This window comes from Stigmatopora nigra, chromosome 2, assembly GCF_051989575.1.
Source record: "Stigmatopora nigra isolate UIUO_SnigA chromosome 2, RoL_Snig_1.1, whole genome shotgun sequence".
Taxonomy (NCBI): Eukaryota; Metazoa; Chordata; class Actinopteri; order Syngnathiformes; family Syngnathidae; genus Stigmatopora; species Stigmatopora nigra.
In genome coordinates, this window is record NC_135509.1 from 12,444,724 (window position 1) to 12,470,115 (window position 25,392).

The window sequence follows — 25,392 nt, forward strand, 5'->3', positions numbered from 1 at the left end:
ACAAAACATGTCTCATCAAGTGGCTCAAAATTGGCATCTCAATTTTGCAATGTTGTGGCCTCTGTTAAAACAACACAGTGACAGCCGTATCTTCACTGTTGTTGTCCAAGCTGCTAGTTGCTCCTATCTGCTGCCAACACACTACTAGGGGTTCCTCCAGGAGGGAGGGACACACACTGCAGTTTGACTGGTCCAGCAGATAAAGCACCTCGAAACGGCAGTCAGCCAGAGTCAGCTGCAATGTTGGCAGAATTCATATCCTTAGGCTTGACAGTTGTTGGACTACATGCACTCACTTGATAGACATTTAGATCTAGCGTGGAACGCCCAGTGGCAAGGTTACACAAGTATAGCTACGTAAACAGAGATAAAAGTGCACTGGTTGATAAAAATAAGTACAATAGGTGACCAACTTTTAGGAAGTCATGTTGTTCATGTTCATTCAAGAGCGCTAAGTTGTTGTTCGGGTTTATTCAATGAGAACTGACACTTCCTGCTTCAACAAGGGCCAGAACAATTGCTGCGAAAAGAGTTATAAAACCCTCATGTCAAGGTCTGAGGTGCCTGCAGAAATGAAACAGAATCTTGACTTGCACTCACAGTCAGCGTTACCCCTGCAAGGAAAACACCGGGTGGAACGTTGCAATCAAAATGCTGTGCAGGCCATGTAACCGTTTCCTGTATTTGGGCAAAACAGAAGGAAAGGACTCTTGCAACATACCTACTTTGGAGAGCTCAAATATTTGGGTTTGTTTGCAAAGGTGGATTCTTGTAAGATGTCGTTATACAATCTTTTTCACTGAGATATTTCAATACTGAAAATGAAATATACTTTGTTTCTCTAAAATACTGAGAGGCTATCCTTCATATTTTGTCTGCACAATATCTGGCCAGGGTGGCCTGACAGCGGAGTGGTTAGTGCGTTGGCCTCACAGTGAGGGACCTGGATTCAAATCCAGGTCGGTCCACCTGTGTGCAGTCAGCATTTTTTCCTCGGGCCTGTGTGGGTTTTCTCCGGGTACCCCGGTTTCCTCCTACATTCCAAAGACTTGGGTATGTGTGAGCGTGAATGTTTGTTTGTCTCATTGTTCCCTGCGATTGGCTGGCCACCGAATCAGGGTGTCCCCCGCCTATGGCCTGAAGTCAGCTAGGATATGCTCCAGCACCCCCGTAACCCTAATGAGGATTAAGCGGTTTAGAAAATGGAATGAGAATATCTGGCCAACAGCTTCACGTTTGAATTTGGGATTTTTGGAGTCACGCCAGAAAAAACTTCCTCTTCCAATTCATAATGTGGAACAACGTAAACTTGGGGAACCATGTTCAATGTTGCTCAGTTCATAAACTGGTATATGTCTGGTCAACCACATACAGCCCATCAAAGCTAATGAGTGTGCATTTTTCCTCCTGAAAGCAGAAGGGGGTATGCCTGATTAAATCGACAATAAGAATAATGGGTGTTAGTGAAAATATTCTTAAATTTTGTAACCGTTTTGATAGTAAATAATGGTAATTATACTTTAAACATGATCAGTGGGGCGAATATAAAATATTTTTTTATTTTATTTGAACAGGCAAACATTGGACAGCACAAAAGTGGCATTCGACTGGATAAAGCGTTTCTCCCTCTTTCTAGCCGTCTCAGTTGTCGGTGAGGCCGGCGGGGCGGATCCCACAAGCAGTCGAAAAAGAAACTAAAGCATCAAAGAACTGTAACAACTTGACCCTACTGTACATTTCGCCACAAAGTTCCCCGGTGGACATATATAATAAATAATCAAGGTGGGTAAAATGGCTAAGTGTGGGAGGCTTTTGACCGGCTGCTAAGCTAACCCGCACCGCGAGGCGTTAGCTATGCTAACGGGAGTGCGGACATTTTAGCAAACCTCACAGATCACCGGGCAACTCGCCACGGTGGATCAGAGATCCAATTGAACCCATTTATCGGTGTCTCGTATTAAAAGCGAGGATAAACCTGATCTGCAGGATTGAATGCATCTTCATCGCTACATGACGCATTTCAGAATTAAAAAGGGTAACTAACGGTGGCTTGAGTTCATATACTACTGGGTTAAATTGATCACAGCGATTGTCCGGAATTGTATAATCTAATTCTAAGGCAACAGATGAACACAAAGCCTTTCATGACATCCACTCATCATCAATATACCACGTTTTCAATAACACTATTAGTATTTTGTATGTTGTGACAATCCCAAATTTGTTACTTTTACTTTACAGATGACTATTTATTAGACATAAATTCAATCATTCGTCATTCAATTTGGACCTTTCTGCATAGGGTGACTCAAAAGTTGTATTCCCTAATTTAAGACACCTAATCTGGATTTTTCAGATGCCCTCTGCGATGAATGCCAACGGGATGGCGCAGTCCGCCAGCCCAGATGTGGGATCCGCTCCAGGCGTAGTGATCGGAAACACTCTCAGTGGGCCGTCTGAAGTCCTGAAGCAAGTGCTCCAAGTCATTGATAAGAAAGCACGCAACATGGAGAAGAAAAAGGTAAAGAGCTGACATGTATTCTAATACTAGAGGTAGTGTTATCAAGTAGGTATTCATGTTATTACATTTACTATCATTGGCATAGCTTCAGCAACACCTTGATTTTTTACTCTTCATCTGCACCTTGCATCTTTTCTTCCGTTGTTAAAATTCAAACCTCAAGACTTTCTTCTTTTCATTCTGCCCTCTTCCAATCCCGACACCAGTTTATGATAATTCAACATCACATCATATTCCCACAATTTACGTCACTCGTCAATGGGAAAATATTGTGTTTTGTTGCGAGAGAAATTTCAAAGGCAAGAATACAGTCGCCGCTCCCAGAGTTGACTGAATGTATATACACCTGTAGCTGCTCTGCTATTGGCTATCGCCTCACATCTTTCTGCCAGCCCATTGGCTAGTTGAAGAGAAGGTCGCTGTCATTCCACAAAGTTTTGGAATGTGTTGAAAAACATCAAGCAAAACGTACCTCCCATTACAAACCAGATCATTCAGGATTGCCTCGGAGTAACTGTAAAATAAAATGTAACTCATTCTCTCTCTCACAGAGCAAACTGGATGATTATCAAGTACGAAAGGATAAAGGCGAGCCCCTTAACCAGGATCAGCTGGTAAGGACACAAGAGCCCCATATGTACTGCATGCATTTGAACAAAAATGATTCACAATTTCATTTGTGTGACCTGGTAGCGTAGACCTAGTATCTTTTGTTCTGAAATGTTGTCACTGCTGGTAACTGCAAAACTGACTCATTTTTCTACCATGTCGCTTCAGGAGGCCCTTTCCAAATACCAGGAAATTGTTAACAACCTGGAGTTTGCCCGAGAGTTGCAGAAGACTTTTGTTGCGCTTGGTCAAGACGTAAGAACGGGATGTTTGATTTGAGGGGTGTAATCTCATTCTTATTCCACCATTACAACCAATGAGTTCCTCTGAAAGGTTCTTTTGAATTGATGATTAACAGATTCAGAAGGCCGTTAAAAAGTCTAACCGCCGAGAGCAGCTTCAACGGGAGGAGGCTGAGCAGAGGAGGCTCAAGACAGTTTTGGAGCTGCAGTTCCTCTTGGACCGACTGGGAGACGAGACCGTGCGTCAGGACCTAAAGCAGGGACTCGGAGGCTCAGTGCCACTCACAGATGTGGATCTGACAACCTTCGAGGAGTTTTACAAGTTGGTGGGCCCAGATCGTGACCAAAAAATCAGGTTGCTAAAGAGCAATTTTATTTATTTTTTGACTTTTTCCTCTTGAAAATAACTTACTCTTCACTTTTCAGATTGGTTGACCAGTATGAAGAAGCATCAGTGCATCTTTGGGACCTGCTGGAAGGAAAAGACAAGGCTGTGGTTGGAACAACATGTAAGTCTTTACAAGAAAGCGTCTTCCATCACTATTAGTTAAAATAAACTAAACGTCTCATCATTAATATCAGAGTCCAAAATGTCCGTGATTTATATATTTATTTTTGCTAACACACACGCTAAAAAAAAAAAAAAAAAAGAATTTCTTTCCTGAAAAGTGTACATTTATGTTATTTGCTAAATGTTTTGGACTATAAGCCAAAGAATGCACATTGAAGGGGGGTAAAAAGACTAAATTGCACTGGAACATAAATTGTGTTTTTTGGGGGGCTTTTTTTTACTGAAACTAACATACGTGAACGTAAGAATGTTAAAAACGGGAACAAGAGGCATTGTTTTTTTTTTTTCTGGGGCCTGCAACAATGCCCCATTGTATTGCAGCTTATGTAGTCTTATTGGCTTGCTGAACCGGGTTGAAATGTACCGGTGCGGTCGAATCAGGCCAGCTGCTGCTTGTAATTGGATATTCAAATAATCTACGCATGATCATCTCTTGGCTATCTGAGGAACACTTTGGATTCATCAGCTGTCACTCAAAATATCCTTTGGCTCACCTTGGAAGCCTGCTGTTTTTTTTTTCTGTTTAGACAAGGCGCTGAAGGAGAAGTTGGATCAGCTTTTGCTGAGCGGCTACTTCGACCAGGTGCCAACTCACCAAAATGGTGTGTGTGAGGAAGAGCATGAGGAGCGGGCTGGTGAGGAAGCAGAAGTTGAAGTGCCGGCGGCGACTTCAGTCACAGAAACGGTGGCTGAATCGTCAGAAGCTGAAGAGCAGCCTGTTGACGCAGGTCAGTTCTAAAGCCGTGCCAGTAGGTGTGGAAAAGACTTCAAGTTTAAAGTGGTGGCTGTGCACTGATCATTCTTCACCTTTCGTAGAAACCGAAATTATTGAAGAGTTTGTGGAACCCATAGCTGTCGAAACAAAAGAGGTTTGTAGTCGGTCAATCTTGCCAATGAAGCTTTAAAGAAATAACTACAACACAGATCTTTTTTTCTTGCTTGCTTTCAGTTTGTAAACAGACAGTTCATTCCTGATAGCGCGTACAGCAGCAGTGAGCAGGAGCAAGCGGGCGAGTGGACCACAGAAACCGAGGTGCGATACGCTACCTTGTGACTCCCCGTCATTTTCTTCTATTTTGAACCCAATCAATTCTAGATTGATTGAATCTGGCTATTCATCTTCTCTTTGTAACTCTTAGGTGATGGCCGCCATGCAGCAGCCTCCTGTGCAGTCGGCCCCTGCCCCCATTGTCATGGAGAATCACCCAATGACCATGGTGGCCCCTCCGCCGCAGCCATCTACCGACCCCATGGCCAGAAGGCAGGTAGTGCAGGACCTCATGGCTCAGATGCAGGGAACTTACAATTTCATGCAGGTAGGGCTGGCCCCACTCACAAAAAAACACTATAGGATTCTTATGGGAAATAAATTGACGGATGGCAAATTTGGTCCGGCGTCAGGACTCCATGCTGGAGTTTGACGGACAGCCAATCGACCCCGCTATTGTATCTGCCCAGCCTATGAAGCCTGGTCAGAGCATCGACCTGGCACAGTACATGTGCCCTCCAGGTAATGCAGGAGAATAGAATCATGCTTCTCGACAGGGGTCTTTTTGGCTAAGCCTTCCATGTTTTTTGGGGTGTTTTTTCTTTTTAAATGTATCTTATTTTTATTTATAGTTCAACCTGACTCACGGCTTTCGCAACCTAACAATGTTCCTGTCCAAGCTGAGCCTGCGCATGTAAGTGTGCATGTTGCTTTTATACCCATCCGTTGTGAACAAGAAAGTTGTGTTGCCAGGTACACATCATCCCCCCAGCCCCGGCACCCTTGTATCAAAACTCTCACACGCCAGATTCCCGACCAACAGAAACAGTCGATCCCATCCAGGTAAGCGTTTGAGGGTGTCAATAATTTATAGACTTTTTTTTTTATCCTATTGATTTTAACATTGTTTTATAAAGAGAGAAAAAAATGTATGTACTGCAAGATGTTTTGAAATACTATTTTTAATATGATCTTATACATTTTTTAATTAAAAATAAATCAATTTAAGGGAAAAGTAAATATTCATTATTACATTTGTAACCAGCCTTGGTCAAAATCGATTTGCCGTTTATTGCTGACACTATAACATGATTTATGACTGTGTGCCAGGCGTCCATATCTTTGGCGTCAGAGCAGCCTCCATCTTCGGCGCCTCTCGCCCCTGCCCCGCAGACCCCTGTCTATCAACCTGTTCCCAAAGTACCTCACAGTGGCGGCATCAACGTCAACGCAGCACCATTCCAGTCGATGCAGACGGTAGGCTCTCTCCTTTTGTCCCCACACTACACGACTAGAGACAAACGCATGGTGTCCAGCTAATGCAACGTTGCCTTGGCACAAACTGTTATCGGCAGGTGTTCAACCTCAATGCGCCAGTGCCACCTGCGAGCGAGACGGAGGCCTTGGGCCAGCCCGGCCAGTACCAAAACAGCTTCAACCAGGCCTTCAGCAGTCAGCCTCAGCATCCTGTTGAACCAGCAGAGATGCAGCCGGAACAACTGCAAACTGGTGGGCGCCTCTTCCACGTACACATGTGCTGCTTTCAGGCGCCAAATTCCAGCATTTTCACCAAAATCAAATCAAATCAAAAGCCTTCTTCAACTGTTGTTCCCTTCCCACTGTATGGTGTGTCTTCATATAGTTGGTGCCTTTCATTCACAAGACCAGTCTGCAGGCCATCAGCAGCCTTCTCAGCAAGGCCCGGGCTACAACAGGCAGCCTCAGTCCTTCTACAACAGCAGAGGGATGTCACGTGGCGGACCCCGTAATGCCAGGGGCATGATCAACGGTTACAGAGGCTCTTCCAATGGCTTCAGAGGTGCGCTGACCAAGTTTTTAGACATGATTGACTTTAGAGTCATCTTTGTTTGGTAAATAGTAAGTGCTTTGATGCCATATCAGGATTTACCTAGTGATGACAGTAGGCAAAGGAGCAACATGGGGTCTTGCTCAGGGATACGTAGATGAGGTCACTAGGCCTGGGGAATCTAACCCACAACCTCTGGGTTGGGTAATGACTACTCTACTACTGATCACCAAGTTCAATGTTTGCCTACTGCCAGTCTCTAATGAAGCAGAAGTCAATTTTATTTGGAATGTTTGGGAACTAACTTAAGTATGCAAGTTGTTTGTCACATTTTTGACTGGAATGCATATTTAAAATTAAAAGACCTTTTTTTTATTATCATACTAGGTGGTTATGACGGTTATCGACCTCCTTTTGCCAACACTCCCAACTCTGGTTATGGACAGACCCAATTCAACACACCCCGAGATTACTCAAATGGAAATTACCAGCGGGTATGAGACACTTCTTTTAAAAGTTTATGTTAATTCTCTCCCCCACCCCAAGTCTTCCTCTCCTCAAATCTCTTCTTTTGTCTCGTCAATGCCTGTTCAAGGATGGTTACCAACAGAACTACAAGCGTGGGACTGGCCAAGGACCCAGAGGCGCTCCAAGAGGCAACACTCAGCCAATGAGATCCTGAAAGGCCTCTCAGAATAACTGAATATAAGTGCACCACACTGAAAATTCCAAATTCAAAAATTCATTTCCCCATGTTCACTCTTTTGCTCTCGTTACTATCTATGTTCATCGGTAGTATTGTTCCTATCTTCTCCCATCAAAGCAACAATTGCTTTGCTATGGGATAGAACAGAATCATTTAGTCTGGAAAAGAGCAAAGCTGTAAATGCAATCAGTGTTTTACAGAGGCCATGTGTTAACAATATTCCTGGAAACTTGAAAGATTTCATAAGTTATTTTTTTTTTATTAAAATGCACCTGCCATTGCTGGTCCAACCATGAGAGTTGATTCCCCTCTCAGTTCTTGTCATTTTGGTTTTGGAGGAAAAAAAAGGTTTTTATTTTCAACAAAGCTCCCCTTCCTTGTTTGTAAACTGATGTTGCTCAACTGGTTTCAATAAAGTTGTGTTGCATACCCAAGATTCAGCTTTGTGTTGGTGACTTTGTTAAATTATGCACATTAAAGTATGTTTTGTGATTCAATTTAGATTAGGAGAATGTCATCTTTTAATTTTAGATGAACTCCATATTAAATAGAAGGCCGAGTCAATATATGATTTCATGACAGACACTTGAAAAACGTTAACTTGGGAAAAATATTGAAAAGAAAGGGAGGTACATATACCATGTTGTACCAGGATCGACGTCGCAACAATATGACGTAACAACAAGGGGTCCTTCTTGAACTGTGTCTCGCTCCATGTGAGTTTTCTCAACAGCATGACGGCAGGACACATTTAAACACCTAACATTTTGATACAGTGTGAAAAATACAAGGTAATGTGGATAATGTGGTTATTTTTTATCATCGTATTGTATTCCAGACATGCGTGCTAGAATCTACTGAGCAGCAATAATGTTAGCGCTTGCGATGTAGTGGAGATACATGTTTCACATCCGTGTTGAATCTATCATTTTGTATTTACGAAACTAGTGTATTTTTTTCGTAACATTTTCTCCATTATCAGCGATTTTAAAAATTCGGCAGTTTTCATAGTTTAACTAACCATCGTGTCTATTCCCTTTAAATGTTTTTTCTTCAAATTAAGTATGTTCTATTTGTGCTGTTTTCCTTGCTGTGCCATTTCATTGTACGACATAATAGATGTCTAAGTCCTCTGGATTGTTTTGCAGTAAAAGAATGGCAACTGTCCGCAAGAAAGTCGACAACCGCATTCGGGTCCAGATCGAGAATGGAGTTGCCCTCCACCATCGCTCCATGTTTGTGGTGGTCGGAAATCGTGGAAAAGATCAGGTCAAGTTCTCATTATTTTAAGCTTGTTGGCATTTTGAAAAATAACAATGGATTTGGGTTGACGTTCTAGGTGGTGATCCTCCATCACATGCTATCCAAAGCAAGTGTCCGAGCACGACCATCAGTCTTGTGGTGCTACAAAAAAGAGCTTGGCTTTAGCAGGTAACTACGCTGAACTATTGGTCTTATAATGTCCAACTTCTTTCCAACAATTGAGCCCCATTTGCCCATGCAGCAATCGAAAGAAACGCATGAAGCAGCTCCAAAAGAAAATCAAGACGGGCACATTGAATCTCAATCAGGACGACCCTTTTGAGCTCTTTGTCGCCGGCACGAACATCCGCTACTGTTACTACAAGGAGACCCACAAGATATTGGGAAACACTTTTGGAATGTGCGTCTTACAGGTAAGTAAGCCTTTCTGAGATGACTGATTTTCTCTGTGTGTGTGTGTGTTTCTACTTGCTTTTATTTACTACCTTTATTGCACAGGATTTTGAAGCCCTCACTCCTAACCTCTTAGCCAGGACCGTTGAGACAGTGGAAGGTGGTGGGATTGTTGTCATACTGTTACGGTCAATCAATTCTCTCAAGCAGCTGTACACAATGACGATGGTAAATCTTTGAGCTCTTCCACACATGCCACAATTGCACTGCAAGTATGAGCACCCAATTCTTAGGTTTGACCACTGACTACCAAAATCAGTACTAAAAAACAAGTCTCTTTCAGTTCTCCATCTTTTAGTCTTTCACCTATTTGACATTTCTTAAATGAAAAATACTGCAACTATTCCTGTTACTGCACAGGTGTTAAAGTGGCGGCCCTGGGGCCCAAATCTGGCCCGGCAGATCATTTTTTCCGGCCCGAAAAAGTAAATTGTGACTGTCGGCTTTCTGTTTTAGGATCAAATTCAAATGAAGATTATAGATGTATATTATATTTCCTGATTTTTCCCTTTTTAAATCAATAATTGCTATTTTTGTAATCCATTTTTTTTCTTTTGTGTTTTTTACTTCAAAAAGTATTATATAAAATCTAAAAATAAATTTATAAAATACTTTCTGTTTTTTCTTAATACTAAACAGGATTCAAAAAATATATCTTTAGTTTCCTTTTGAAATTAAAAAGTAATGATTACTTACTAAGAAAAAAAACCTCAAATAGTGTTTTAGAACTATTAAAAAAAACGGAATATTTATTTTGATCCAGTTCATTGGATCTGATTTTTTTTTTTGAAATAATAAAACAAAAAACCTAAATATTATATCTAAAATTGGTCCACATGACATCGATTTGACCTAAGCATTTTCTTAGTGACATGATGCAATTGTTGCTATGGATTTCTTCCAGGACGTGCACGCTCGTTACAGAACGGAGGCTCATCAGGACGTAGTGGGAAGGTTCAACGAGAGGTAAACGCCACTCCGCCTTTAACATTTTTAACTCCAACTAAACGGCGCACTCCTCGTCCTATAGGTTCATCCTGTCCCTCTCCTCTTGTAAAAACTGCGTGGTCATTGACGACCAACTCCACATACTGCCCATCTCCAGCCACATGGCCAACATTCAGCCAGTTCCACCCAAGACGCAGGTGGCTGCACTCTCAACAACCAATCAGTCGCTTGCTCATTAAGCAAACGCCCCAAATGTAATTTTTATTCCTAATTCTACTATAGGAGGAGGGTTTGTCTCCTAAAGAACAAGAGCTGAAAGACCTCAAGGAGTCTCTTCAGGACACTCAACCAGTGGGAGTGTTGGTGGATAAATGCAAGACCATGGACCAGGTGACAGGCTTTTCCAAAATAAATCCACTTAAATTCATGTAACATTCTGTGTATTTTTATGACGAGGCCTGTCAAATCGTCACTCATGACTTTTTTGACGTTATTGTGGGTGGTTTATACTCTTTCATTTTGAGCTATTTCTCTGTTATTTGTGAACAGATCATAATGAAATTTGGTCGGTAAATTCTTGGGATGTCGTGGCATCAGTGCTCGGGGCCTGATTTATTTATTTATTTTATATCAGGGCTCATCAATTGCAGAATTGTATTTTTTTTAACAGGCGGAAAGATTGTTTGGAAAAAAAGTATATTATCATAAAAAAATGAGTTTTTTTCCCACAATATTTGCATTTTCCTCAGAAGTTTAACATCAGTCCTATTTTTATGAAACACCACATGTCCACAAAGCTACAAAATAACTGACAATTAGCAAGCTATCCAATTAATAATTTCTTGTAGCCCAAATTTGTATCTTCCTAGAATCTAACGATATGTGTTCTTGTCTAGGCCAAAGGCATGCTGAAGTTCATCGAAGCCATCTCTGAGAAGACCCTTAGAAGCACCGTGGCTGTGACGGCCGCCCGTGGTCGAGGAAAATCGGCCGCCATGGGGCTGGCGGTCGCGGGTGCCGTGGCCTTTGGGTATGAATTAATCCCTAGACCGTGAATAGTGGATGGATATAATCCAATTCAAAGCTGCGGCGACAACGCAGTAGCGCAAATGTAACCTCTTACAGTGTTGTCTTGTTTCCAGCTATTCCAACATCTTTGTCACATCCCCAAGCCCAGATAATCTCAAGACCATGTTTGAGTTCATTTTTAAAGGGTTCGATGCGCTTCAGTATCAGGTAATGAAGATACACCAGTGTGGTGTTGCTCGTTGTAAACCACATGCCGCCTTCATTCCGCTTTTTTTCGGGTGCAGGAACATATGGATTACGAGATCATCCAGTCGATGAATCCAGAGTTCGACAAAGCGGTCGTCAGGGTCAATATATTTAAAGAGCACAGGCAGACTATTCAGGTAGAATTTATTTGCAAGAAAGGAACGTGTGCGTTGATCCTAAATCTCCAAGATCTTGTTGCTTGCAGTATATCCATCCTGGCGATGCCGTCAGACTTGGCCAGGCTGAGCTTCTGGTGATTGACGAGGCGGCAGCTATCCCCTTACCCATTGTCAAGAACCTGCTAGGACCTTATCTGGTCTTCATGGCCTCCACCATCAACGGGTCAGTGCAATCCCACTAAATGTGTGGAATCGGGGATGCAATATATTAGCTCATGGGAAGTAATATCAAAACAAAACACAGAAAATGAATACCCACAGGCCCAGTCGGGTCGGGTTGGATTTTTTTCAGCCCGATCTTACCTCTACACGGAACACTAGGCTTTGTTTTGTACAAAAGAGGTTTTAAATATGAAGCAGTCGGAAATTTGGCCGTGTTAAACGAATGATTTGTCTGATTTTGAGGTGATTCCATTTGACTGTGTGCAGCTACGAAGGCACCGGTCGCTCCCTCTCCCTAAAACTGATTCAGCAGTTGAGGCAGCAGAGCGCAGAGAGCCAACAGAAGATGTCGGCCCAGAACAGGAGCACCAGCACGGCCAGATTGGCGGCAGGTATGCAGCAGACACTTTGGACTGGCAACCTGGGTGTGTGACTTCTCCTCCGTATCCCACACAGCTCGCACGCTGCACGAAGTCAGCCTGCACGAGTCCATTAGGTACGCGGCCAATGACGCGGTGGAGAAGTGGCTCAACGAGCTGCTGTGTTTGGACTGCCTCAACATCCCGAGACTCCTCTCTGGTTGTCCTCTTCCACAAACCTGTGACCTGTATCCTGAATTTAAAAGTCAAACCATCAAACACCTCCATTGAGCGGTCTACTAAGCTTAACCAAGTGCGTGAAGATATTATGTAAACAGAGACACGCTGTTTTGCTACCACAAAGCGTCTGAGGCCTTCCTACAGCGTCTGATGGCCCTCTATGTGGCGTCCCACTATAAGGTGAGTGAGATCGAACTGCTTCTTTTTAAATCTTTTGTAAAGCTTTATTCACTCTATAAATGGCAAGTGACTATTTCTGGTCATTTAAAAATGAGTTAGTAATCGTACCTTACACTAAATGATTTCCCTTTTTTTTTTTTTTTTACTTTTCTACTGCCGACTTTTTTTATTTGTTTGGAATTCTACTTGTATATCAAATTTCTCACTCGTACGTCAAGGTAATAGTGTATCCGCAAATTCTATCATTGTCTGAAGAATCAATATCGTGGCATGTTTTCGTAAGATTGGTGATTTCCTCCCATTTATTCCACTCCCCCCCCTTCTTGTTCCTCTGTAGAATTCCCCCAACGACTTACAGATGTTGTCCGACGCGCCGGCCCATCACCTCTTCTGTCTTCTCCCGCCAGTCCCCCCCACGCAGAACTCTCTACCCGAAGTCCTCGCTGTGGTGCAGGTCGGTCGTTGGTCTTCCAGCAGAATACGCTCCAGAATTTTGTCGCCCTTTTACTTATCCTCCGGAAACATGGCAGGTTTGTCTGGAGGGCGAAATTTCCCGGCAGTCCATCCTCAACAGCCTCTCCAGGGGGAAGAAAGCCTCGGGTGACCTCATTCCATGGACGGTGTCGGAACAGGTGCGAGGAAACCGAGCGGAGCCTCCATTTGTCTTTGCTCTTTCACACAAAGTGAGATTGGCGATCCTTTTGCGTTCAGTTTCAAGACCCGGAGTTTGCCGGCCTGTCCGGAGGCAGAGTGGTGCGGATTGCCGTCAATCCGGATTATCAAGGGGTACAAAAAGGGTCTTTGTGCAATGGTGAAGCGTCACGCTTCCGTTCAGCCCATTGATCTTATCCGTCTTACAGATGGGGTACGGCTCGCGAGTCCTCCAGCTGTTGCAGATGTACTACGAGGGCAAGTTCCCCACCTTGGACGAGAGCACATCCTCCCAGCGCAACGAAATCACCAGCGTCAACAGTGAGGTATCCCATTCAAACGGGTTCTGGTCTAGCACAGTTTTTGGACTGGGTGGGTGGACAATGCATTATGACAAACAAAGTGTTGTGGTCTCAGGCCGTCACGCTCTTGGAGGAGGTGGTGACGCCTCGCAAGGAGCTCCCGCCGTTGCTGTTGAAGCTGAGCGAAAGGAGAGCCGAGCGACTTGACTATTTGGGGGTCTCCTACGGTCTCACGGCTCAGCTGCTCAAGTGAGGATGTTCTTGGGCGGACGGTGGGTTGGAATGGTCATATGTGAAAGATGACTTGTTTTTTTTTATCTGCCAGATTTTGGAAGAAAGCAGGTTTTACTCCAGTCTACTTGAGACAAACAACCGTGAGTATTCTTGCCTAAAATAACTCAAGCTTGCCTCTTTTAAGAGGCATAATTTTGCAATAGCAGACTCTCAATTGTCAGAGATTTTGACTGGTGTTTTTTTCTGACCATTTGCGCATCGGCAGAATGACCTGACGGGAGAGCACTCGTGCGTGATGGTGAAAGAGCTGATTAGCGAGGAGGACCAGAGCACCTGGTTGCCCTCATTCTGGAAAGGTGAAGCTTCCTGCCGCTTCCTCCCACTTGGTCCTCATTACTTTTCCCCGCTGAGCCCCTCTTGTCTGCTTCAGATTTCCGTAAGCGCTTCCTCTCGTTGCTGTCCTACAAGTTCAGCAGCTTTTCGCCGAGCCTCGCCCTCAGCATCCTCCAGAACAGGGGCGCCAAGGAGACCCACAGCAGTAGGGCGGATTCGCCGTCACTTTTTCGCCACACTTGGGAGGAGCTCAAAAGTCATCCCTTTTTTCTCAGCTTTGAGCGCTTCGGAGCTGGCAGTCTACTTCAGCCCGTACGACCTCAAGCGCCTGGAGTTATACTCTCGCAGCATGGTGGACTACCATCTCATCATGGACCTGGTGCCGACCTTGGCGCGCTTGTTCTTCCTCAAGCAGCTGGGGAACGTGTCTCTGTCGGCAGCGCAGTGTGTAAGTCCTTCGCTTTTCTGAAATCCAGCAGCCCGGCCGGGGCCACGTTCAGACAGAAATTTGTCCGAAGTCGAGACGGAGTTGGAGTCACGCCATGTCTGAAAATGAATCCATACGTTTGTCCATCAACCCAGTTTTCTCCTACACTTGAACTTGTCTAAGGTGGTTCTTGTTTTCCAGGCAATGCTGTTGGGCGTCGGACTGCAACACAAAACTGTGGGGCAGCTGGAAAAGGAGGTGGACCTCCCGAGCACGCAGCTCATGGGGCTTTTTAACCGTCTTGTGCGTAAATTTGTGCAAGTGAGTTTACCGCTCGCCCAAAACAAACTCATCACTTGCTTGGATTTTTTAAAAATATGTCACCTTTCGATGGGGTGGATGTGAAATTGACAATTTGTTTATAGTTATATGTAACTTGTGCTGTAGGTTTTTACCAGCATCCAAGAACAAGCCATCGAAGCAGACATGGCTACAGCCAAAGACGTCGACATGGAGCCAACTGTCCAGAGCCTTAAAGATGATTTGGTACAGTCTCTCCTTCAATTGCCATTAATTCAAAATGACTTGTGATTATTTGGTAGCTTTTAAGGGAAAAAACATGATATTTCTCCTTGACGTTCCCAAGTAAACATAGTTTTCTCTCGTCAGAATGAGGCAGCAAAAGAGTTTGAGGAGAAACACAAGCGGGAAATAGAGAAAGTGAAAGACCTTGATATGGAAGAGTAAGTTTGGAACATCTCAGCACACACGAAATGTGACCTGATGTGAGCGGCGTGCAATCCTTTGCGTTTGCAGGTACAAGATCCGCGGACAGGACGACCAATGGGATGACGTGCTGAAGAAAGGTGGGAGCACGGCGATCGTCAGCATTAAAAGGTGAGGATGGCAGGAATGGAATGTTTTTTTTTTCTTTTTGTGCAGAACTTCTCCAGGAATCTGTAAGTTTGTTTTCTGTTTGCTTTCTTGTCAGTGACCAAAAGAGGAAACTAGATGCAGGAACCGCAGTGGCGGACAATGCTGATCCTGGATATGGGAAACAAAAGAGGATGGATAAGAAGCAAGGAAAGTTTAGGAAGAATAACAAACCTGGTAAATTTGGAAGAAAAAAAATCTAAATATTGTGAGAAAGGAAAATGGACAATGCGATTCCAATTTTTTTTTAATTGGATGCATGAAATGGACAAGCTGTCAGCTTTTTTTTTTTAAAATCAAGTACAAATATTAAAGTTGTGCATTAGTGTGGAACATTAGTCAATCGAGTGTTTTCACTTTTAGTAATGTTATGATTGCTACAAAGATTAGTCGTTTAGGCAATTTTCCATAAAGTGAGTAAGCAGTTGGCCCCTCCTGGGCGCAGTGCAAAACTATAATTGGAGCATGCCAGGCTCCAATTGGGCCCATCTTTGCTCAAGCGCCCGTTTGACGTCGTCTGTGGCGAAGATGCTGTCGATAGCCCGGCGAGACAGGCTCCACACGGCCTGGCGATCCAGGCCAAAAGTGGACGCCGCCAGTTGGTATTCCCGAGATAAGTCTGTACTAAACACGCCCTTGTCGTCTGTCTGCAGGAGGACCAATGGCAACTCATTATATCCACATACACATACAAATACATACATATATGTATGTACATATACATATATACACAAACATATATTTCTTGGTTGATTGAAAATGTGGCATTAATGTCAAAATGGAAAAGTCCAATAGTTTTACCAAAAAAAACGCATTGACGGAAGGTCACATACAAATGAGGTAAAACTTACACAGATGATACACGGGTGGCCCAACTGGTACCAGTGCTTAAAGTGATGTTGAGCATAGCTTGGGACACTTTGTCCTTTCACATTTGATGTCAAGCAAAGCTCTGGTGAAGGTAAACAGATGTAGAATCAACACACAAATGTCACTTGGATTTGGTTGATTCATAGTTTTATGAATATATAAAATTATCAGGTTTATTTTTTTTTCTCTAATTTACTCCATTGTCTACCTTTGACGGTGCAAGGTGTCCAAGGTATTTTGACTGGGATCGATGGCAGTCAAAATGCATTGGATCTTTTGCACCAGTCACAAGCTAAATGGCTTTCTAAAGAGTTAAACAACTAACTATAGTGTGATTTCATATGAGAGTTTTAGTAGTCAAGAGAGGGGAGGAAAAAATAAGGTGAACTTACCCAAAGGGATCTTATGCTTCAGCACTTTGTCGACAAGGCTTTGTGAGCCGCCAACATCGGGGCACAGAAAGGTGCCGTGACCGATGCGGTCTGGAGGTAAATTGAGGAGCAGCTCCGACTCCTTCAGTTGAGAGGGAACCTAAAAAAACGGGTTTTTTTTTTTTTAAAACAGGTGCTTGGGATCGAATGCTTTTAATGTTCCGATTTTTGCAGCCCAAGAGCTCTTGTTTAAATGTCTTACTTCGAACAGGTGCAGGGCCAACTTGAGACCGCTGTTCCTGGCTCTCTGCAAGGCAGGAAGCAAGTCTTTAGCATGCCCAACCTGGGAAGGAAAAAAAAGCACATGGCTTCAGATGGGTTTCTATCATGCTCTGTGTACGCCGTCATTTGGGTGTCAAGCTCATTTGGCGGCATGCATCAACAATTAAAAAGAAGGCAATATAATCTTTGAATATTTTACATACATTGGGATCCCCGCTGAGGTCAAGTCCAACCACCAATCCATCAGATGATAGCATAAACTCCTCTGCCAGCTTCACCGTTTCCATGGCAACCTCTGCACCGTTTCTGCGATCGATGGCAACAAGGAACCTCCAGAAGAAATGTGCTCTTTACTAAAAGCATTTTTCCCCTTCATTGCAATAGATTCATAACACACCTACCTTACGTCAATATCCACCTCGTCCTCCTTACACTGCCGGATGGCTTTTAGAATAGTGTCCACATAACTCTTTTTCGTTAAACCTGAAAGAAATAATAATAATGATTGATACTCTTGAAAAGAATTATAATTGAAATCTGGCAAACTTAATTGTAAGGAGAGCAGTACTTTATATGTAAAGTCATATTTGTTGCTAGGTTAAAAAAGACACCAATTGTATATATAAATATGATTTTTTTTTTTTTACTTTGATCCATGTGAATAAGTGTCTTTGTTGTCTTTAACATCCCATACCTGTTTTCTTCTCCTCTCTTGGTGTACTCCTCAACTCTAAATATTTGACCCCATCAGCAGCAAACTCCTTGATGACATCTGTGGCCACCTGACGTGAAAGAAAGGTATTTGATTTAACAATGAAAAGATAGTTTTGAAATCACCCTATCCTATCCTCACCATGAAGAGGTCCTCCTCCGTATCCACCAGCTGGTGAATGACCTTGAAAACCTGAAAACACCTTTTGCACGAAATGTCGAGTCATGATCCTAATTTGAATGGTAAAAATTAGACTTAATCATTATTTAAATAAGCCATTTTTGTCCAAGTGCCAAATTGTGTCAAAGGTTAAATCACGTGATTTTCATATGATTTAATTATTAAAATAATCAAGTGTCTTAAAATTAAGCTTTCCCAATTATATCAAATGGTCAAATAATTCCCTTTTTTTCCTCCAACTTCATTTCTATTTTGATTTTTTAAAATTAAATTTAAAAAGGCCATTTGTGTGATCCTTGTGGAGTCCAACCCCTCAAAAAACAATGAAATTGATGACTTTGGAATTATTGTTTGTTGCAATAAAGAAATGCGTAGTGCACCACACTCACTCGTCCAACGTTCTCCGTTGATTTTTGTCAATAGCCGTCATGTGCTGCTCGATATTGAGATGATGTTTTGCCTTTATGAGTTTCCCAATAGTTTGGAAGCTCGCCGAGCCGTTGAGATGAGCGTGCAGCTCCTGGAAACAAAATAAAAAACATTACTAGTTTTTTTTTATTTTTAAGAAAGTTCTTCATTTGCAAATTATCCACAAGAATCAGGGCTGCTCACCACTTTCGGGAGGTCCCGATAAAAGACGCTGTCGTCCTCATCCATAGTCAAAACAGTGTTAGTGTTTGGGTGCTGTCTTGTGTGGCGGACAAATGGGTCCCTGTTGTGTTCTCCGGACACATTTGTCTGTGACACACGCGTGCAGTGCATAAATCAGTCCCCCAAACAAGAAAATAATTTCCGAGTAAAAATATTCATATTGAAGAGGGTGTGAATTCCATTTCGAGTAACATCATACATACTCCAAAGGCTTATTTTATAATTTATCTCCAACAACACATCCGGTCCAACGTCCTACATTTCTCATTCAATATACATTGTCAATGATTAAAGGTCATAAACATACTAGATAAAACTTGGTTTAACCCAGTGCTTCTCAATTATTTTCTGTTAGGCCCCCCCCTAGCAAGAGCTTAGTGCGACGCGATCGGGGGAGGGGGGGGGGGGTGGGGGGAGGGGGGGGGGGGGTGAACCCAGGTGCGGAGTCGCCGAAGCAAATCGAAAAGGGGAGGCAGATATGTTGCTCTTGTTGCTTGGTTTAATAAACGGGGTAACATAACATAAACAACTTAGCTTGATCACTTACTACTACAGAAAAGAAACATGCAGCGTAGCGTCAATGTGAACGGCATGACTACGTGGAAACACAGGGAATGAAACCAGACGATCCGACAGCGTTCAACAAAAACCATAATGCTTGAATAGCATAAAAAAAACCTAATCACCTAATTAGCCACGGCTGATAAGAATCATGACATCATGCCAGGAGGGGCAATCAACCCACTCCTGACAATGTCAACTTAAAAATGCACACACAATTTCATTTTACACTACCGGAATGTTTTATAAAAATAATAATAGTCATACTAAAACCAGAAAGACATTACAGAATGATTTTCACAAGCATACATGGGCATGGGTGTCATTAATTTTGGACTCGGCATTAAAATATACAAATAAAAAAAATGCACAAAATGGAAGTTGCAAATGTCAGATGATCAGGCTTAAAATTATACTGCCTTGTGTCGGTAACTGGTTGCATTTGTGCTCGTAATGCTCTTCAGCATCAGGTAACAAATGACTTATCCAATATTTAACACTTATTGGATACATGACAAATCCCAGGCTGCTTCATGTATGAGCACTTAATAAAACATACTTGAGGTTTATTTACATTATATTGCTAAAGAAAAAAATAATTAACAGACTTAGACCTTTAGATTGAAAAAAATGGAGGCACAATAAACAGATAATATTTGGCAAACATGACCACAATTAGGGGTCATGGGGCTTAAGCAACATTGAATAATGTTGTGATGTCCAATGATAGTGAAGTAAGGTTTCCACAAACCGCCGGAAGGAGAAAAAGTTTTGTCAGAGTGGTGTGCCTTGTTTTCGGAGCTTGTGCTTGATTTGCAGTAGCGATTGTTTCAAAGATTGAAAAGTTGGTCGAGCATCCGGGTCCAAGTGCCAGCAGTTTTTCATGACTTCATAGACTTGTGTAGGGCACCCGTCTGGCGCAGGCATCTGGTAACCCCGCTCCACAAGAGTGCCCACATCCTTTAACTTCTACACAGCAGAGAAATTGTTAAGGCTAAAGCTAGTTTTCAACATATGAAAATTAAATATTAAAGTTAGGGGCAAATGAACAAGTCATTTGCCCCCTTCAAGTCAAAACTAATTGGACTTTGTCAATTGCAGTGTTCTAGCGGAAAAGCTACCTGTTATTATTTGTTGAACACTGACATGTTCTTAAAACGTCTTAGCGGGAGCACACAATCACTTGTTGGGATACTAAATATCGCGATATATCACCATAACGATACAAGTAGTATTGGAGGTCTACTCGGATACTTGATAATTGATTGAGTCAATGTTTTCTCTTGTCGTGACTTGGATACTTACAGTTTTGGGGTAAGGCATTCGACCAAATGAGAAAATCTCCCAAAGCAAAACACCATAGCTCCAAACATCTGATTTGGTGGAAAATATCTGTAGTGGGAAAGAGCGGGGTGCTGAAAATGATTGCAAGTACTATTTTCTGAGTAAAACAAAGTTCTTCTTACCGTTGTAAAAAGAAAAAAAAGTCTACCTTTTCTCTGAGAGCTTCTGGTGATGTCCACTTGACGGGGAGTTTATGAGTATCCTGAAGGGAGGAGACTTCCTTGGTCAAACCAAAGTCGCTGACTTTGGCCACGAGGTCTTCCGACAACAGAATGTTCCGGGCCGCCAGGTCCCGGTGGACAAAGTTATTGGATTCCAAATACACCATGGCCTCGCAGACGTGCCTGCGCCAAAGAACAATAGTTCAGGTTGACTCGTCGCCTTGCAGTTCATTAAAGCAGATGTACAAAGGACACACAGGGTGAAATCAGTAAGCGCCACACTCGTCAGGACTGTCCGTCCTCTGGAACGGAGGTAGTCCACCAAGGTACCCTGACGGGAGGGGGAAAGCAAGCCCATCAAGGCAAGTATTCATGATGTTGACTGCCAATGACAAGGACACTCACGTTTCTCATGTATTCAGTGATGATGTACAAAGTGCCGTCCTCTTCTGCAATCACTCCGAGCAGTTGCACCAAGTTCTCGTGTCTTAATTTCCTTTAGCAGGTAGCAGTGAATCAGAGTTTAGTCCTTTTTTGTATTGAAAATCATTTCATATGACCAATACTCAGTGAGGGCAATAGAAATTGTATCTGCCGTATTTATTGGAGTATAATGCGCAAAATGTTGTACCAAAAAACTGAGGCAAAGTTCGACTATGTACATGAATATATATATATATATATATATATATATATATATATATATATATATATATATATATATATATATATATATATGTATATATATATATATATATATATATATATATATATATATATATATATATATATATATATATATATATATATATATATATATATACGGAATTCTGATTCTATGATGCTTATTGATTATATGTGGATTTAACTAAATACTACATGCATCACAATCATTTTTACTTCTTCCTATTGCAACAACAACAAAAGTTGCAGTGCAGTGACAAAATATTAAATCCCCCTAAAAGGAAGTGAAACATCTATCAAAGATCCCTGATTTCTCCACTAGGCGTCTGTGAAGTGCATTTTGTACCCAAAAAACATTGTAATACATTCAAATAAAAACAAATATGAAGGCACACCTAATGACCTCTTCAAAAGAAACACCCCTACAATTTGATGTTTTCTTTAGTTTAACCGCAAAAATAAACCAAAAGACAGATTAGACGCATGGTAGAATAATGGTTAGGTGAGGTATTTTGTCTTACTCACATCATAACAGATGCCTCTGCAGTAAAGGCCTGGGCAGTGGTATTATTTTTAAGACACTTCACAGCAACTTCATTGCCTTGGTAGGAAGCCAACATGACCTCTGCAAACATGATAAATTAGTTCGTAAAAAATGTTAAATTAAACAAGTAAAAACACCCCATGTTGTCTTCCTGCCTGTTGCTGGGATGGAAACAGTCGTGCAACTACTTGCCTCCAAACTCTCCCTGTCCGATGGTCTTCTTCAACAGAAGGTCTTCCCTGTTCTTCACCCAACCACCTGTTTGGAAGCCAAAGACAAGAGGGATGTCGCAAACGTGTCGTCACGAAAGCCGCGAAGACGGAGCAGTCGAGTCAAGCGTACCTCTTAAAAACTCATCTTGGACATCCACAGTCTTCTGCTCCAACTTTGGCTTGACGAGACTAGTGCACAGCCCGTCGGCATTGGTTTTGTAGTGCTTTGGAAGAAACAAAACATTTTGACAGGCAATGAATGGGTCCTCCCTGTCCACTTATCCTTTTTTTTAAATCATTTACTATTGTGTATGCCATATAACAAACTTAGAAATAATAGATTGAAAAAGTCAATACGGTACCTCGACCAGTTGGATGAGGTTGTCAAAATATTGCTCCTCATCTATCGTGAGTTTGCCGTTGCGGTATATGATGTGGTAGTGTTCCACCAAGTTGTCGGTGCTCAAACAAAGCGTGTAGTCTCCTGGATAGTTGTTGCTCTCTCTCACTAAGAAAAAGCCCTTCTCCGGTGGAGACAGCAAACTCTCGGCCTCAACTCGTGTTATTTTGCCATGAAACCACCTGCAATGAGAACCGGGAAGGTCTAAAAGGAGAAAGAAAATTCTCCTATCCTTTATTCATACGCAAAGATATTTAAAAATAATAATGATACCGCAATTATGACCGTTTTCATCCCCCTCACTTTATTTTTGAACAAACTTTTTGTCAGAATCTTGACTTTTCAGGCCGATTGGTGGTACTACATAACTACAACAACAGTATACAAAATCAAAGTAGCAAGTCAACGCAAATCGGTGCTATCTACTGTCCAATATCTGCAATGCAGGAACAGGTCTATTTTTGGAGGAATATGACACTATGTACATAAAAGATGTCCATAGACCTTTTTTGTTGTTCTGGCAATGCAGATTATCATATTGTACATTATTTTAGAGGAAGGAGTTACAGTCTAAGTAATCGCGTTGAGCTTAACCAAGCTGCAATTGTGAAAAAAAAAAACATAATTGAGAACTCACGGCATAAGATTCAGCTGGCTTTCACTTTTCACTATTTTTTTAATGCGGTTGGTGGGAACAGCTCCTTGACGACCATTGTTATTTTGAGCTATGCACCACTGCGGATCCTGTAAAACAAAAATTCAATGAAAAATGTGTCAGAGATGAAAAGAAGCAGCTGTGTTATCAAAGCAAAAATATAAATAATATTTTCTACCTCTGTGGTATTAATGATGGTCAACATTTCTCCTTCCTTAAAGGGAAGGTGACATTCTAATGAACCTTTAAACTGCAATCGTCCCACACACTTGGAGCCTTTGGGCCATGGAGTCTAGAAAGAATATTCAAAAAGTGGGGTGAAGCCCAACTCAACTCACAGTTGAACATTTTTTCATGTAACCAGAAAAAAAACTTATACAGCTTTTCCAGATTCTTTGTGGATCTGACTAAGGTAAAACTCAATTGCACCTTTGCCATGTTGACAGTCCAAATCCCTTCACAGGTGACATCTTCTGACTGGAAACATCTCACCCGGAGGACACATCTGAAGAAAAAATAGGGACAACGGTCAATTTTACAATAAATGCCAGCCCTCGCAGTCAGTCGAAGTGTTTTGGAAGATTGAGAGAGAGTTTTTGAAGCAGATGACAGTACAAACACGCGTCAAAATAGCCATTCTGGAATGTGACGAGTTTCCGTGACACACACACACACAATAAACTAGGAATTAAGAATTATGACACGCTAAGTTTCCGTGGGAAAGATATGGCGGACACCAAGAATGAACACACCCTTCTACCCAGTTGATAAAAATGAAAAAAAATACATCCAGCCAAATAGTAGCGATGAATAAAAAATGGTTTGGAGCAGTTTTTCAGGGGGGAAAAGGGGCAACAGTTTTGAGGCTACAGACAGATCAACTACGTATTTTATTTTGTAAAACAGTGGCCTAACTGGAAATGCAATCTTAGATTTTTTGTCAAGAAAGCAGCCATCTATACATATATAATCATTTTGTCAACAAGTTGTTGTGCATGGAATACGTACGCGCTAACGCCTTCCGTTGACAAAGAGATAGAGATTCACTTACTTATTAGAACAAGTGAACTTTCCAGTTCTTACCAAGCTTTCCCTCAAGTATCTCTGCATTCCTGTGACAAGGTTTCTCTCCTTTTTTGTTTGTTTGTTACATTGCACTGTTACTCCCATTTAATGAACAAATCATTGGTCACTGCTTGATCAAATTAATGAATCATTTAAGCTTATTTATTACAAAATGAGCAGGGGTGCTTTAAATCCAGAATGCTTCACATTCTCTCCAGTAAGCAGTGGTCTTCTGTTGTTGCAGTTAAACTGGTTTTTCAACATCAAACTATCATTTAGGGCACACGGGTAATGTTTACTTGCATTGTGTGCAACAATATTATAATTAGAAGTATTGTATGCTTGGTATGACCATGTTACTTTTTCACTGTACTTTAGGAAGAGTTTTCCATTCCAATTTTCCACCTGCTTAATACATCCCCAATTTGATTGAAGATGTTGTTTCAAACACATGAGAAAGGAACAGAATGTTTTTCAAATCTTGGGTGTTGCATATATTTGGAAAAGAGTGGGAGTAGTATAATGTTATCGTAATAATAGTGTGCTTGGGTATTACAATTAATTTCACGAGAGCTATGATTTAAGCAGGCGGAAAAAGGCCACAATTGTTAAAATAAAAAACTAAAATCCCCACCAAGGCAATAAAATAGATGTTTACTGTACCTGAATGCAGGTCAAAGTGGCTGCAGCTAGTCTATAGATTTTTATACTGCCTACAATTGGTTTTCATCCCGGCATGAACGGGCTTCCTCACACGGGCAAACGAAAACCAAACAAAACAAATCGAAGCCCAGAAATAAGGAAAGTAACCAGGAAAACAGATTACAGGGGTCCCCTAACCCCACCACAGACGTCTTCAGAAACAAGGTCAAGTGAAACTAAAATGACTACGATCATGCTAAATTACACTAGAAATGAAAAGGAATTATTTTACGTGTCACGCACAACTCCAACAGCTTCTGATAAGTTCTTACTGCCGCACCTTGATTTTGCATTACGCATGCGCACCTTCTTGAAGCACATACGTGAAAGAACACGTTAAAGCGGCCGCCATATTGGATTGGGCAAATGCCGGGAAATGAGTAGCCTGCCTATATGTTGCACTGCAAATGCCGGGAAATGAGTAGCCTGCCTATATGTTGCACCGCCAATTCTGGTCAAATCAAACTATGTTAGCATTAGGCTCATTCATTCTGCATAAACCAAGTTTCAAATATTACCCAAGCAGTAACTGGATGTAGTAATGTGAATTTCTCACATTGTGATGGGTTGTTCAGGGCAAAACTTGCCAAACTGGACTAGTTATGATCAGCCTAC

The 25,392-nt window shown here is 42.0% G+C and overlaps 4 protein-coding genes across 9 annotated transcripts; 2 read left to right on the forward strand and 2 right to left on the reverse strand.

Moving 5' to 3' along the window:
• The first annotated feature begins 1,601 nt into the window (after positions 1 to 1,601).
• Positions 1,602 to 7,878, forward strand: caprin1b (cell cycle associated protein 1b). The gene is made up of 18 exons (XM_077709604.1): positions 1,602 to 1,782; positions 2,357 to 2,521; positions 3,073 to 3,135; positions 3,299 to 3,385; positions 3,489 to 3,727; positions 3,799 to 3,881; positions 4,471 to 4,671; positions 4,760 to 4,812; positions 4,893 to 4,976; positions 5,083 to 5,259; positions 5,345 to 5,453; positions 5,564 to 5,625; positions 5,685 to 5,774; positions 6,042 to 6,188; positions 6,287 to 6,440; positions 6,574 to 6,750; positions 7,126 to 7,232; positions 7,334 to 7,878. Exons 2-18 carry the CDS (start codon positions 2,357 to 2,359, stop codon positions 7,418 to 7,420), a joined length of 2,085 nt encoding a protein of 694 aa, XP_077565730.1. The 5' UTR covers positions 1,602 to 1,782; the 3' UTR covers positions 7,421 to 7,878.
• Positions 7,879 to 8,097: 219 nt separating this feature from the next.
• On the forward strand, positions 8,098 to 15,716 carry nat10 (N-acetyltransferase 10). The gene is made up of 29 exons (XM_077743117.1): positions 8,098 to 8,235; positions 8,593 to 8,713; positions 8,784 to 8,875; positions 8,949 to 9,120; positions 9,206 to 9,328; positions 10,065 to 10,126; positions 10,191 to 10,305; positions 10,391 to 10,498; positions 11,005 to 11,138; positions 11,251 to 11,344; positions 11,422 to 11,520; positions 11,589 to 11,725; positions 11,992 to 12,116; positions 12,181 to 12,331; positions 12,407 to 12,503; positions 12,841 to 12,957; positions 13,034 to 13,135; positions 13,215 to 13,289; positions 13,364 to 13,480; positions 13,572 to 13,705; positions 13,782 to 13,830; positions 13,956 to 14,046; positions 14,121 to 14,228; positions 14,299 to 14,471; positions 14,652 to 14,771; positions 14,898 to 14,996; positions 15,120 to 15,193; positions 15,267 to 15,347; positions 15,442 to 15,716. The coding sequence occupies exons 2-29, from the start codon at positions 8,600 to 8,602 to the stop codon at positions 15,584 to 15,586; spliced, it is 3,108 nt and encodes a 1,035-aa protein (XP_077599243.1). The 5' UTR covers positions 8,098 to 8,235; positions 8,593 to 8,599; the 3' UTR covers positions 15,587 to 15,716.
• mapda (N6-Methyl-AMP deaminase) lies at positions 15,616 to 19,202 on the reverse strand. Of its 4 annotated transcripts, none has more exons than XM_077743175.1 (11): positions 19,136 to 19,202; positions 18,411 to 18,536; positions 18,188 to 18,318; positions 17,760 to 17,820; positions 17,601 to 17,688; positions 17,308 to 17,389; positions 17,110 to 17,236; positions 16,887 to 16,967; positions 16,646 to 16,784; positions 16,235 to 16,335; positions 15,616 to 16,030 (listed from the first exon to the last, which is right to left on the reverse strand). In XM_077743175.1, the coding sequence occupies exons 2-11, from the start codon at positions 18,453 to 18,455 to the stop codon at positions 15,836 to 15,838; spliced, it is 1,050 nt and encodes a 349-aa protein (XP_077599301.1). In that variant the 5' UTR covers positions 18,456 to 18,536; positions 19,136 to 19,202; the 3' UTR covers positions 15,616 to 15,835. The 4 variants fall into 4 exon arrangements, with proteins under 4 accessions (XP_077599301.1, XP_077599284.1, XP_077599309.1 ...); XM_077743158.1 differs by lacking the exon at positions 19,136 to 19,202 and adding an exon at positions 18,997 to 19,126; XM_077743183.1 differs by lacking the exon at positions 19,136 to 19,202 and adding an exon at positions 18,757 to 18,857.
• A 570-nt stretch (positions 19,203 to 19,772) lies between these two features.
• On the reverse strand, positions 19,773 to 25,030 carry LOC144214594 (tyrosine-protein kinase CSK-like). Of its 3 annotated transcripts, none has more exons than XM_077743139.1 (13): positions 25,021 to 25,030; positions 23,440 to 23,515; positions 23,189 to 23,302; positions 22,993 to 23,099; positions 22,318 to 22,537; positions 22,086 to 22,179; positions 21,936 to 22,001; positions 21,725 to 21,824; positions 20,921 to 21,011; positions 20,773 to 20,846; positions 20,503 to 20,698; positions 20,316 to 20,402; positions 19,773 to 19,979 (listed from the first exon to the last, which is right to left on the reverse strand). In XM_077743139.1, exons 2-13 carry the CDS (start codon positions 23,446 to 23,448, stop codon positions 19,785 to 19,787), a joined length of 1,353 nt encoding a protein of 450 aa, XP_077599265.1. In that variant the 5' UTR covers positions 23,449 to 23,515; positions 25,021 to 25,030; the 3' UTR covers positions 19,773 to 19,784. The 3 variants fall into 3 exon arrangements, with proteins under 3 accessions (XP_077599265.1, XP_077599273.1, XP_077599255.1); XM_077743147.1 differs by having other exon boundaries at positions 25,010 to 25,030; XM_077743129.1 differs by having other exon boundaries at positions 24,739 to 25,030.
• Positions 25,031 to 25,392: the final 362 nt, after the last annotated feature.